Source organism: Populus nigra, chromosome 12 (genome assembly GCF_951802175.1).
Source record: "Populus nigra chromosome 12, ddPopNigr1.1, whole genome shotgun sequence".
NCBI classification, from domain to species: domain Eukaryota; kingdom Viridiplantae; phylum Streptophyta; class Magnoliopsida; order Malpighiales; family Salicaceae; genus Populus; species Populus nigra.
Window position 1 is genome coordinate 15895188 of NC_084863.1, and position 15117 is coordinate 15910304.

General features: G+C 36.0%; 1 protein-coding gene across 7 annotated transcripts in view; it reads left to right on the forward strand.

Moving 5' to 3' along the window:
* Positions 1-15117, forward strand: part of LOC133669826 (probable LRR receptor-like serine/threonine-protein kinase At1g06840) — a 31215-nt gene that overhangs the window by 15783 nt on the left and 315 nt on the right. For 3 of the 7 annotated variants that reach the window (XM_062090143.1, XM_062090142.1, XM_062090144.1), the window contains exons 3-21: positions 3158-3308; positions 8566-8637; positions 8745-8816; positions 9074-9217; positions 9329-9400; positions 9546-9617; positions 9742-9816; positions 10368-10436; positions 10559-10627; positions 10816-10887; positions 11080-11163; positions 11404-11472; positions 11682-12184; positions 12511-12672; positions 12912-13195; positions 13374-13425; positions 13553-13803; positions 13966-14100; positions 14320-14726. In XM_062090143.1, coding sequence (XP_061946127.1) covers positions 3158-3308; positions 8566-8637; positions 8745-8816; positions 9074-9217; positions 9329-9400; positions 9546-9617; positions 9742-9816; positions 10368-10436; positions 10559-10627; positions 10816-10887; positions 11080-11163; positions 11404-11472; positions 11682-12184; positions 12511-12672; positions 12912-13195; positions 13374-13425; positions 13553-13803; positions 13966-14100; positions 14320-14667 — 2756 coding nt within the window. In that variant the 3' untranslated portion in view covers positions 14668-14726. Of the gene's footprint in view, positions 1-3157; positions 3309-8565; positions 8638-8744; positions 8817-9073; positions 9218-9328; positions 9401-9545; positions 9618-9741; positions 9817-10367; positions 10437-10558; positions 10628-10815; positions 10888-11079; positions 11164-11403; positions 11473-11681; positions 12185-12510; positions 12673-12911; positions 13196-13373; positions 13426-13552; positions 13804-13965; positions 14101-14319; positions 14980-15117 lie in introns of those variants that run through there. The other 4 variants (XM_062090141.1, XM_062090146.1, XM_062090145.1 and 1 more) reach the window with 4 other exon arrangements.

Genomic DNA, 15117 nt, shown 5'->3' on the forward strand with positions numbered 1-15117 from the left:
ATGGATGCACATTATGAAAATCTGTCGAAAACAAGTGTTAGGAACAATGGTTGTAAAACCAAACTAAAAGGTGAAACAAGAATATCTCTTACAGTAAAGGTCATTTGTCCGGTTAAGGCCAAATAACAGTTATAGCTCTCATCAGACATCATGAGATGTCTGATGGAATGGTGAGGATCCTCTCCAACAGTCTTACCACCTCAAGACCAGTCTCTCCAAGGCTTGACCTTCCACCAATAATGGTCTCCATAAGCTGCCTCTCCTTCTCAGTCAAGGTGGGAAAATTGAAGGGAACTCGATTAAGAGTGAGGTTGGAAAAGGCATCCTTAAATTTAACTTCCTCATAAACAACCCAAGTGGAGGGCTTAATTGTTGTAGCCTTTGCAGTCAAGGTTAGAAGTTGAGGTAGAAAGAATGTCATCATAGGAGCTTTTATAATCGAGGCTGGAACACTAGTCTCTATAGGAATAGAGACCCTTTTTTTCTTGAAGCGAACAGCAACGCCCGTAATTACTTCAGGGAGAGTCAAATTTGATTAACCCTCGATTAGAAGAGTAAAGTTGCCTCTAACCTTTTTTTTTCTGCAGGGGTCCTGATTCCTACCATTGTTTCCTCAAGAACAAAGCCCTTAAAGAGATTATCAATGATGATGGGGTCATCCTCCATCACGTCTCTGGTCCTGCCTCCACTCACATCAAGAGATGAAGCCCCGTTCATAAACTCTTATCTACAGACCTTGCTGAAGTTTCTCCTTCTCCATCAGATGTTAGTCCTACACAAAAAAAATAACTTAGATACACAGAAAACAAAGAATAAGGAAGCTGCATACTTCACAATGTGGCCTGATAATATCCTTTGGTCATTTTATTGACTTCATACTCAATCGAGATCGAGGCCAATACATCACATTTTATTGCATTCCACATCTGAGACTGACTATCCTGTTATACCTTATTATTAGCCACCTCCCTTTATATTTCTTATGTACGTAGGCTTTCCACTTAAAGTTCCTTTCATTGCTCCAATTGGTATATTGAAGAAGGTAAAAAAACCAACGCATGTCATTGCCACTATCGATGCCACAACCAGATGGCAACAATTTCTAAAGACATTAATTGTAGGCTCGATTCTAACAAACCTAAAAAACTTATCAAAAGCAAGTAAGGTTATCCACCTATTAGGGTGCAATTGTCTTGAACCTAACTAGTAATATCGAAACACTTCCTTCACAAATCCTTAGAGAGGGAAGGAGTACCTCAATGCATACATGCAAAAAGGGGCTATAATTTCAAATTAACTATAAGCAGAGTTCAAGGTCTACCGGCTAATAAACTCAGCCAGATATGGCATTTGAGCTATGTACTCTTCTGGTTGTAAGTGAGCAATAAACTTCATGTCCTTTACACCTAATATGTTAGGAGCATCATCCTTAGAGGTCTAAGGCAATCGCTCTCTCCCTTGAGATTTCTTGGTAATGATAGGAGAAGAACTCTTGCATGGAGAGCTGCTTTCCTAATACAAGAGGTGGACATCGGGTTGTCATCCCCTCTAGTTTTGGGGCCCAGTTTGATGGACCCCTACTACTCCTTTCAATCTCAAGTTGGAACCTGAACTCTTCATTAAAGGCAATAACTTCCTTACTTCTAGGGATAAATTTGACTCTTTTTTGGTCCATTTCTCTATTCAAAGTAAAGAAAAAAAAGCTTCTTGTGGGAAATATTTAAGGTGACAGTTTTCTTCTCAAATTAGAGCAAGATTGGCTCAAGAATTTTTCAAAAAAATATTTCTTAGAAGTTACAAAGAGTGAAAGTAAAAGAAAAGTTGGGAGCAAGAACGGTGAGGGTTATAAAAGAAATAACTTTTCATTCACATCGTTAGATGAATGGCTTTCCATGTCATCTTAGATCTCCAGAATTCCACTCAATTACTACATTAAAAGCAAGCCGTAATTTTGTTTTCCAAGGACACATCATTCAATAAGGACGAGCCACCTCGCCATGAGATTCCCAATAGTTATACGTAGGACAGACAAATCTTATGGAGAAGGTAAAAAGACTATTTTCTATTGCTGATAAACTTTTAAAATCATTGTGTATTGAATACGCAAAGATTAGGTGGCTACTAATGGATCAACATGTTTTATTTTCACATGGATCCTCATTTAAAGGAACCAGAGGTAAGGTGATAACCAAACAACCTTGGACTTAGCCAAACGCTGAGCCCAAGCATATACGGTCTTGTGAGGTGTTAGACTCAGCATCCTTGGACCCAGCACTTGGTTGAGCCCAAGTATATATGGAACTGGTAATTTTATTAGACTCCAAGTTGGACTATAAGACTCTGATGAGTTATAGATGTCTTTCTTCTTTGACACATAAGAGATGTTTAATATTATCAGGAAAATATGATTTTTTAGCCATCCTTTCCACTAAAAGGTAAGAATTAGGGGTTATAAAGACCGTTTGAATCCTTAAAAGGAAGGAGGTTTACAATCTCATAATTCAAAATATTTTTTAGCATATATATTTTCAAAATATGTCTCTCTAAAACATTATTGTATTTTTTCTCTCTGAAAAGATACTTACTTAAGCATTTAAGAGTCTCTAAATCTATAAAAAAGAACATTTTGCAAGTACTGGTCACCGACCATCTTAGCTCATTAGAAACCGAGCACCAAACACCAGCTATTAGCCATCTTGGCTAGTGAAAATGAATTAGATTGCAAGAACCAAGTGATTATCCGAGTATCTAACACATAAATCCTACTCCTAAACAGTTTGGATATTTTGAGACCTTATAAGTTCCTAATTAATGAGCTTTATTGATTTAATTAATCTTATTGCGTCTTTAATTTTTATTTTTATTTTTGCTAGTATGCCCACCAAGTACTAATTGTACTTAGTAAATGGAGCAAATTTTGAGACTTCCAGTTGTTTTGAACTATTTATTCTTAGTTTGTAAATTTTCCAGGAAATAAATGTTAATGATGTTTGTAAATATCTTAAATAATGCTGAAAACATCATATTATGATTCAATATGGAACCTACTGAGACATCTTATTATAGACCATTTTATTGTGTTTGCGATGTTGTTAATTAGTTGTTTAAGGTGTAATGAAAAATGAAACGACGATGACCAAATGCTTAAATTTTGTAGTGAAGGCATTGCAAGACATCAAGAATAGTTTAATTGACATTAATAAGAATTTGAGTAATTGGAGACGAGGGGATCCATGCACATCAAACTGGACAGGGGTTTGGTGCTTCAATACAACAAAAGAGGATGGCTATCTACATGTAAAAGAATTGTAAGATTCCAAACCTTAAATTTTTATTTCCTTTTCAGTTATTTCTAATAAGCTGCATGTTGAGGAACTTTTTTTTTTCAGTTTACCTTAAGTTTTTGTTTTGAAGTTGAATATTTGTTGGCCAAAGTTATTTCAAGGTTAGGAGTAATCTAGTGCAAATTGCCTAATTTTTCAAAACACATCACCTTAAAACTTGCAGATTACCAGTTTGAGAACTCATTATTGTGTTGTTCTCTTCTTCAAATCACATGAAAACTCTATAATTCCCTAATAAATCGATAATTACCCTTATATGTGTCACAAATAGATTTTCATATCCATGACCAGCACATACGCAATGTTCCCTCACCCAACGTTCCATACATATACGAACATAAACTTACATACGAACTTATTCTTTAAATAACTCAATCAGAGTTCAACACAACACTCATAACAAAATTAACATCATAATATAATTTGATTTCTTTGATACAAGAGTTAATACAAACTTATGTAATTGTTGAGCACTGACTAGATATAACTTAATAATGTTAATTACAATAAAAGCGCAGGTTATGACGGTCCAACAAAAATGACCTACTAACAAGCTATAAGCCTGAAAAAAATAACAAGAAGATGAGTTTAACAACTCAGTAAGTAGATAACATTCGATATACATACACGAGGTAATACAATAATGAGAAATACGCACGCACACACAAACACACACAAATATAGCTTTAGGTTCTTATAGGAAAGTTTTTCAAATAAGCTATAAGAAGAATATCATAAGGTAAAGCTCATTAGAAAATCAAAATGGAATGAGCATAAAGCTTCGTACTGTAAGATAATCAATCCACATAGATTAGTGACTCCCTTAACCAGTTCATCAGGATTCGAGATTCCCAATCACTAGTCTCAACCATGGCATATCTCAATTTCAAGCCAAAAACCTTTAAAAAAAACCAACATAATCAACCTATAACCATTCAACTTATCACAATATAATCAATTAATCCATCACATATAATTAATTCATCAATTAATCCTTAAGAATACAATTCAAACCCTAAACCTTAACAAAACCCAAAACCTTAACCAATAACATCAATTATATACATTCATGCTTAAATCTTACCTCAATAACTTAGTTTCCCAGGTTCTTTTCCCTTTCCTCTTCTTTCCTCTTCTTCTCATTTCTTTCTCTCCTTCAGGATCTCTTTCTTTTTTTCTCTTTCTATTTATATTTGTCAACTCATATGCAATTACCTCAATGACCTTTATTCCTTTATACTTAATATTTATCCCTCTAAGGGCATTATTATCTTTTCCTATCAATTCTTTCTTTTTTATATTAAAATATTACAACCTCCCCACCTTATAAAAATTGTCCTCAAAACTTAACATAAATACTTGAACACTTACTGAATTTCTCAAAAAGATAAAGATATTCCTCACATATTTTGTCCTCGAGCTCCCATGTTGCTCCCTCGCATGAATGACCCTTCCCTTCACATTCACTAAAGTTATTTCCTTCGATCTAAGCTTCCTTGCTTGTCGGTTCACTATAGCTTTCGGTTGCACCTCATAAGTTATATCATCTTTCAACTCAATTGGCTGAACCTCTAACATATAAGATGGATCCGACATGTACTTCTGTGGCATAGAAACATGAAATATTATATGTATAGAAGACAAGTTCGATGGTAATGCTGACTTATAAGCAACTGCTCCAACCCTTTCTAGGATCTCATACGGTCCAATAAATCAAGGACTTAACTTATCTTTCTTCCCAAACATGAACACTCTCTTGGTTGGTGATACCTTCAAAAATACACAATCACCCACAGAAAACTCTAAGTCATGCCTTTTTTTTTAATCCGTGTAACTCTTTTGTCTACTTTGAGTTGTTTGAAGTTTCTTCCTGATCACTTTTATCTTCTTTCAAGTAATCTGAATCAACTTTGGTCCCATTAACCTTTTATCACCAACCTCAAACCAATATATCAGTGATCTACACTTTTGACTATACAAAGCCTTATAAGGTGTCATCTCTATGCTAACTTGATAACTGTTGTTGTAAGCAAATTCCATTAATGGTAGGGATTTTAACCAACTCTAAAACCTATAACACAAGCTCTCAATATATTCTATAAGATATGAATAGTCCTCTTAAATTAACCATCTGTCTGAGAGTGAAAAGTTGTACTCAATTGCACTTTAGTACTTATAACTTCTTAGAACTTCACCTAAAACTACAATGTAAACTGCGGATGTCTATTCAAAACTATTGAGATTGGCACTCTATGAAAACTCATAATCTCGCTAATGAACAATTTCATCAACTTTATATACTCATAAGTAATCTTAACTAGTAGAAAATAGGATGATTTATCAACATGTCAACAATCATTCATATCGAATCATAACCCTATTGACTCCTAAGTAATCCTATCACGAAGTCCATTATGATCCTTGGACTTTCATTTTGGAATCAACAATGGTTGTACCAATCTAGGAGGTTTCTGGTGTTTACCCTTTATACTCTGAAATGTCATACACCTGGAAACAAAGTTTGCTATATCAGCCTTTATTAAATTCCAATAACACATATTAAGATCTTTATACATTAGGTATAAATTGTCTAGTATGCCTCGGCTATCAATTCTCTCCTCAGATCATTTACATTAGGTATACAAAATTTATTCCCATATATCAACACATCATCATCACCAATCACAAAACTTGCAGCTTTACCCAACTCAACCTCATATTTGATCCTGAGTAAGTAACGAATCATCTTTCTTTTAAACTATTTTTATCTTATCAAATAAGTTTGACTTAATTTGAAAGTGAGCAATCATTGCTTCATCTTCACTAAGTTCAAATCTAACTCCTTCATCCACTAATCCATACAACTCCCTAATTAGAGGTCTTCATACCTCTTGAGCATGAGTTAAGCTCCCTGATGATTTGCTACTCAAAGCATCGACAACTATATTTGCTTTGCTTGGGTGGTACTGTACGATACAATTTTAATCCTTCAACAGTTCCATCCATCTCATTTGCCTCATATTTAGATCCATATACTGAAAGATGTACTTCAAACTTTTATGATCTATGAAGATCTCACAAGTTTCACCATTCAAATAGTGCCTCCAAACCTTCAAAGTAAAAAATTACAGTCGTCATCTCTAAATCATGCATATGATAGTTTTGTTCATGCTTCTTCAGCTATCATGAAGCATATGCAATAACATTTTCATGTTGTATTCATCCTTATCCCACTCTCGAGGCATCACAATACACTATGTAACAACCAAAACCTGATGGTACTGTTAAAATAGATGTTGTAGTCAATCTCTACTTCAACTTTAAGAAACTTTCTCACAAGTTTTAGACCACTGAAACTTAACATTCTTCTGTGTTAACTTAGTCAATAATGCAAAAATCCAAGAAAACTTTTCTACAAACTTCCAATACAGAACTTGCCATAAACTCGCTATGTCGTCAAAATAGGCATAATCCACTACTTAATTGCTTCAATCTTTTAAGGATCGACCTCAATCTCATTCTTTGACACTACATGCCTAAGAAATGTTACACTCTCCAGCCAAAACTCGCTCTTCGAGAACTTTCCATACGATTGATAAGACCCAAGAGAATTGGGTCCGGATGCAAAACCCATTACCCTTAGGCCTAACGTGGAACCCAAGCGAATTAGGTCCGGACGCAAGACCCATTACCCTTAGGCCTAACGCAGAACCCAAGCGAATTGGGTCCGAATGATGGACCCATTACCCTTGGGTCCTTCGCTGGATCCAAAAGAATTGGATCCTGATGCACCCATGAGAATTGTGTCCCCCGCAGGACCCATTAGCCTTAAGTCCTGGCGCAAGACTCATTACCCATAATAATAATATTTTTAATATTAATACTATTAATTATAATAAAAATAATAATATTTGTAACATAAATAATACTATTTTTAATATTAATACTTTTAATTATAATGAAAATAATAATATTTATAACACAAATAATAATATATAGAAACTCAAGACTCTAGAACCTTGGATCCTGACACAAGACCCATTATCCATAATAATAATATTTTAAATATTAATACTATTAATTATAATAAAAATAATAATAATATTTGTAACCTAATAATATTATTTTTAATATTAATACTTTTAATTATAATGAAAATAATAATATTTATAACACAAATAATAATATTTAGAAACTCAAGACTCTAGAACTTTGGATCCTGACTCTGGACCCATGAGAATTGGGTCCTCTACATGACCTATTAGCCTTAGGTCCTGACGTAGGATCCATTACCCTTAAGCTGATGCAGGACCCAAGAGAATTAGTTCCTCCGCAGGACTCATTAGCCTTGGGTCCTGACGCAGGACACATCAGCCTTAGGTCCTGACACCAGAACCAAGATAATTGAGTCTTGACACGGGATCCATAAGCCTTGGGTCCATTACCAATGGGTCCGAACCCAGTAGAGCGAGTCTGCAAACCCTAGGCATGCTGGTCTGCACCATATGCGGTGGTCTCTAAACCTAGGCACACGATTCTGCATACCCCAACAAACGGGTTTGCAGACCCAGGCACGAGGTTATGTAGACTTGCTCGCCTAAGTTTGCAGTCAGGCGCGTGGGTCTAGCCCTAGCATCCAGGGCATACAGCCCCAGCGCTAGGTGTTCGCAGCCTAGGGCAAAACCCAACCCCCATGCAGCCTTTAGAACTCTTTGTGGCAGGGCATGGCAACCCCACTATGCCCCACCAAAATTTGCACTGATCGTTTTCTCTCAGACCATCCCTTCAATGTTAAATGCATCCTAATGAAAAGACAACTTCACCCTCCCCTTATAGTTTTTGCAACTCTCTATAATAAGGACAGCTCTGTTACTATACTGCTCCAATTCAAAGTATCATGAATCTTGATAAATAAGACTTTTGCTAACACTGCTTCAATCCATAATGCAATAAGTCTTGATAACGAAAACTTTTCCCACGTGAAATCGCTTTATGTATAATTTATCCCTCACAGGAGCATTGTAGTATTTTCGTATCAATTCTTTCTCTTTTATATTAAAATAATACAATACGAGCCTGATGCAAAAACTACGTGTTAGAATCCAAGCCCATAAATTTGAAAATTTTAATGGAACTTTGCATACAGATTGAATAATGGATATTTCCAGACTTCCCCTTTTTTTCCAGACACTGTGTAACAATATTTTTGTTTTCTATGCAGACAACTGTTAAATATGAATTTATCAGGAACTTTATCACCATCGCTTGGCCTCTTGTCTTACATGGAGATTTTGTAAGGCTCATGTCCTCTCCTCCGAAACAAATCTCTCTGTTAGAATGGCTATCTCTTGACAGTTTATCTGCTTGACTGACATATGTTCTCTATTGATCTTATCGAAGGGATTTTATGTGGAACAGCATTACTGGAAGCATACCGCCGGAGATAGGCAATATTAAGTCTTTGGTGCTCTTGTAAGTTGGAACTTCTTTTTACCTTAATATCTTAGACTGTAACAGTTTCAACACTGTTACAGTGTGAAAACAACAGATCAAGCATTTTAAAGTCTCTGAGTTCTAATTGTTTAGGTTATTTCTCATGAACTGATTTATTTAGTGCTGAATGTTGACACCAAAGTCAATGTGAATACAGTTTATTTTGTTACTATTGCTGAACTACACTCTACAGTTGTTTTCTCATTCTATGTTTGATGGAGGATTTATTTTTCCAGGCTCCTGAATGGAAATCAATTAACCGGTCCCTTACCGGAAGAGCTTGGCCATCTTCCAAAATTGGACAGAATACAGATAGACCAGAATCATATATCAGGACCAATACCTAAATCATTTGCGTACTTGAACAGCACAAAGCACTTGTGAGGATTACTCTGATGCTATACTCTCTATTACTAGTGCTAATAATCTTGATTCTTTTACTTAACTAGTTCATACTTCATGGTACATATATCATTTTCCCTTGTGGACAGTCACATGAACAACAATTCAATTAGTGGGCAAATCCCGGCTGAGCTTTCCAGATTACCGAATCTTGTTCACTTGTAAGTTTGCAATATCCAGATTCCTGTTTCAGAAGTGTGTCGTTTATCCGTCACTGAACTTGTTTACTTAATTTCATTTCTTCCCTTTATTGTTCTGCTGGTCTCTTATGTGTCAATTTATTGCTGACATAAAAAATATTTGCAGCCTTCTGGATAACAACAATCTATCAGGAACTCTTCCGCCAGATTTATACAAATTGCCGAAATTACTTATACTGTATGGCCCTCTTACTTCCTGGGAAATTATGGATCTTGAGTTTATGGTTTCTTATATCAATATAGTAGATTTTAGCTTCATAGATTTTTGTGTCTAGTAATCTTTGCCTATTTTCATTTTGCAGCCAGCTTGACAATAACCAGTTTGATGGGAGCACAATCCCACCTTCTTATGGAAACATGACTCAATTGTTGAAGTTGTAAGTGCAAATTGCAACCCTAGATTTGCACTTGTCTTTTCTTCTCATGAGGGTGTGGGTACTGTTTGTGTGTGTGTGTGTGTGTGTGTGTGTGTGTGTAAATGCATGTGAGCAGAACTTAATGCCTTGATGATAAGTCCTATAATTTGACAAGAAGTTGCTTTGACAAAAGTCTACGTATGCCTTTTTTTCCCTTCTTGCAATATCTGTATGTCTGCTGAATCCTCAACTGAACTAGTCTTGCTACCTAACTTGTCAATCATTTTCCTTCAATCAGTTTCAATACACACCAAACTTTTTGATTTGTGATAGATTAATCATACAATAAAATTTGTAAAATATGAATTTTTTGAGTATCTTTCTACTATCATTTCCTTGCCACCTACTGTTTCATTTCACCTTCAATAATCTACTTTGCTGAAGTGAAGACATGTAATGTCAGCTAGTCTAGATTCCGTAAACCTTTCAAAAGTCTAGACATGTCTACTTTGCTTCAAAAGTCGTACGTGTTTTTTAATGTTGCCGTCTGTTCCTTGACTGGCCTTTATCAGGAGTCTCAGGAACTGTAGCTTGCGAGGTCCGATGCCTGACCTGAGCAGGATACCAAATCTTGGCTTTCTGTAAGTCCATATTTTTTCTATCTGTGGCTTCCTCCTGACTAGATAATTATCTTATGTTCCTTTCCTGGATAACTCTGCTGGCTTCTTTTTTTCCACTTACCATTGTCAATGTGATTTCTCAGAGACCTCAGTTTCAACCAGCTAGCTGGACCCATACCTCCAAACAAGCTTTCTGAAAATATTACAACCATGTAAGGTTTCTCCCTGTTGCAAATGTTACATGATCTACATTTTTATAGCAGTTTTCCTGAGTCAAATATATAGATTCTTTGCATAAGACAAATCGCTCAAGTTATTTGAAATTTTGAAACCATTACTTTTCTTTCACTCACGACAGCCAAGCTTTTTTGGACGTTGATGTTCATTACTTATTTTGCAGCGATTTATCCAACAACACTCTTAACGGAACTATTCCTGCCTACTTTTCAGACCTTACTCGACTTCAGCTACTGTGAGCATTTTTCCACTTGCTTTTTCATTCTTTCTCATTGGTTTCCGGTTTCTTAAAGCTGATATTATAGCTCCTGTTATTATAGAAGCCGTAACATTTTGATTTTACTGGTGAAGCTTAGATGGTGCCCAAACATATGTAGTATGTATTAAATTAAATTAATTGGTTCAACTTGGTCATATTCTGCGGCAGGTCAATTGCAAACAATTCATTGAGTGGCTCTGTTCCCTCCACCATCTGGCAAACTAGGACCAACGGGAATGAAGGACTTGACTTGTAAGAGCTGAAATAAAAATGAACATTTCTTATTGCAGAAGAGTCTAATGAAAATGCTTTCCTTTATGTTGTAAATACTCTGAAGCACACTTCTATTCTTGATTTCTAAGCAAAAAGAACGAAGACGTGCTGATTTCAGATACTCTATTAATACCGAAGGTGGATGCTCTAGGATGGTCTAGTTCTTTAGCATCTGATGCTTGTTTCGCTAATCAGCAGTTTTGCTCTTCGACGTTGCAGGCATTTTGAAAACAATAGGCTTTCAAATATTTCTGGCAGCACCAGTCTCCCTCAGAATGTCACGCTAAGGTTTGCTTCTGCACTAGCATTGCTACACTATGTCTACACGTGCATGATGCTTATCTACCCTTCTATGAGAATCTTCATCTGCCAAAAATACTGTCACTTTGCATTTGATAGTAGTAAAAGATGTGATATTTAATTTGGTCCTACTTTTGTGGAAAAATATAGAACTTTCAGGCAATCACTTATTGATACCTTTTCTATATGATTTTCAGGCTTCAAGGAAATCCAGCATGCTCAAATTCCAACATAGTCCGATTTTGTGGATCGAAGAATGGTGATGTGAACAATCAGAGCTCAACAGAATCTAATGTTACCTGTCCCGCTCAATCATGCCCACCCCCTAACGAATATTTCCGAACATCTCCTATATCTTGTTTCTGCGCTGCCCCTTTGATCATCGGATATCGACTGAAAAGTCCTGGTTTCACAAATTTTATCCCCTACAGAGTTGCATTCGAAGACCATTTGACCTCTGGTCTCGAATTGCATCTTTATCAGCTAGACCTTTCTTCAGCTATTTGGGAAGAAGGACCTCGATTAAAAATGCAGTTGAAGCTTTTTCCTGTCTATGTTAACGAAAACAGTTCTCATACCTTCAATGACAGTGAGGTTCGACGCATCATTACCTTGTTCACGGGGTGGAACATTCCTAGCAGTCGATTATTCGGGCCTTATGAACTTCTCTACATCAATCTGTTGGATCCTTATACAAATGGTCTGTCTCCTAAACCTATCAGTGTTATATCAAAGATAAATTAATGCTTATATCCTAATTATTTATGAATATGTTCTTACTTCATAGACAAACTATATAAAAAATAATAATTAATGGTTGTGGAAAGTTTTTCTGCACTTTCTAAGTGATTGTGGTTTAAAATGTGGAGTGAGTCTCGAATCGTTTGTCTCACTTCCATGAATCTTACAATAATGCTATTTTATTAGTGTTTGCTGATGAAATGAGTTGTGAAGTATTCTAACCAAAATGCAGTCTGTAATTCTTATGTCTGGTGTACTTTCACCGGTGTATGTGCTATATCCCAGTGCTTTTTGTCACCCCTCGAAAATCTAAAATAAGCACGGGTGCTCTGGTTGGCATAGTATTGGGAGCCATCGCAGGGGCAGTTACATTATCAGCAGTTGTTTCTCTTCTTATCGTGAGAAAACGTTCGAGGGACTACCGAGCAATATCAAAAAGACGTCGTGGTGAGTGCCTCACCTTTCGAAGATTAGAATTATGCAAATATTTTATCTTTTTGAGTGGTGTTCTGTCTCATATTTGTGCCAAACCAGTAAATCCTAACTTTAATTTTATTTATATATATATATATATATATATATATATATATATATATATATATATGTATGTATTGTGAATTCTTCATAACAAAAGTTTATTGCGAGACACAGTTTCATTTTTAACATGCTCCTGTATTTGGGCACAGTATCAAAAGCCTCCCTGAAAATTGAAGGTGTGAAGTACTTTTCTTATGCTGAAATGGCCTTGGCTACCAACAATTTTAATAGCTCCAGCCAAGTTGGTCAAGGGGGTTATGGAAAAGTTTATAAAGGATTTCTTGCTGATGGCAGAACTGTGGCTATAAAACGGGCTGAAGAGGCATCTTTTCAGGGTGAGAGAGAGTTCTTAACAGAAATAGAGTTGCTGTCAAGGGTACATCATCGGAACCTGGTATCTTTGATTGGATTTTGTGATGAAGGTGGCGAACAGGTGCACTCTCATGTCTTTTAAATTTGAGATATTTAGTTGAAGTCCACCATTCCTGTTTTTAGCTTGACCCACATTAAACTGCATGTTTCTCATCATCGTGAAGCCAACTCAAGGAAAATTCTCATTTGCGGCATCATTTGGGAAAAAGTTGTATTATCTGTTCCTTTTGTGTGTGCAGATGTTGGTTTACGAGTTCATGTCGAATGGCACTCTCAGAGATCATCTCTCTGGTACATCTCACAATTTTTGTTATAGAATTCCATTTTTTTTTATCCTAAAACAAGATTGATTCACTTCAAGATTCTCTGTGCTTATCCCATGGGTTTTATTTGATGGATCATGCATCTGGTATCGCAGCGAAGGCAAAAGAACCTTTGAGTTTTGCGACAAGATTGGGAATTGCCCTGGATTCAGCTAAGGGTATCTTCTACTTACATACAGAAGCTGATCCTCCAATATTCCATCGAGATGTCAAGGCAAGCAACATATTATTGGACTCCAGGTATAATGCCAAAGTTGCTGATTTTGGACTCTCAAAACTTGCCCCAGTACCAGACATTGAAGGGGATGTGCCGGGTCATATATCCACGGTCGTGAAGGGCACTCCAGTAAGTCTATCGCACGCACTATGTTTATTGAAACGAATAGAGCCTGAGCCTTTTACATGTATATCTTCCAGTAGCATGATGAAATTCGAAGTTGAAATAGAAACCGGGAGTTAACTGATTCCCTGTTTCTCTTCTCTTTTAAACTTTGTATTAACTTTGCAGGGTTACCTTGATCCAGAGTACTTTCTGACTGGTAAATTGACAGACAAGAGTGATGTTTATAGCCTTGGTGTCGTATTTCTAGAGCTGTTGACTGGGATGCAACCAATCTCGCACGGCAAAAACATTGTTAGAGAGGTAATGTTTTTTACCATCTTCTTTTCTTCTTACTTGAACTCGAGTTTAAAATTTCTTACTCTTATATTTATAAAAAATATTGATTTAGAGATCCTGTTGGAGCACCATGTCATGCAAACGAACTTGGCATTCAGTCCCCAAGTCCATTTCATGATGACGAAACATTGTCATCAGTTCAATTCTCTGAATCTCATAATCTCTGAATTTATGATTCGATAGGTTAACATCGCATATCAAACTGGTATGATCTTCTTCTCCATCGTTGATGGACGAATGGGTTCTTATCCTTCCGACTGCGTCGACAAGTTCTTAACTCTGGCCATGAAATGTTGCAACTATGAGACGGATGACAGACCATCAATGATTGATGTGGTCCGGGAACTTGAAAGTATATGGCATATGATGCCAGAATCGGATACTAAAACAACGGATACAATGAGCATTGATATCGGAATGGAAATGACCTCACCCTCTTCATACTCTCTATTGAAGAACCCTTGTGTGTCGTCAGAAGTCTCTAGCAGTAACCTTGTTGGTAGTGTTGCTCCTACCATCACTCCCAGATAAAATGAAATACGAAGAATAAAAATAAAATGGAGAACCAAATTTGGATCGCCATTGCTATAGTGCTTCAAGATTGGATTGGAGGGATTATCTATCAACTTTTAGGTTAGTTTTCAGCATAGCTTTCCTTGATATACATGCAGCTGGGAGTTGAGACGCAACCATTACAATTGATTTGATGAAGGAGCATGTCCCATATAAAATAAATAAATAGATAGATAGATAGATAAATGATTTAAGAAGAATAAATTATAATGAGAATAAAAATATATTTGATGAGATGGATGGAAATAAAATTAAATATGTTTTCAGAATCTATTTGATTTCTATACTTTTGATGTGTAAAAGGAATATATTCTCTCATTCTCTAATATTTTTTATTTTTTTTCTCTTGAAATAGTAATCAGACTAGTTTTAAGACTTGAATTCAAAAATATAGACTTTTTAATGGCT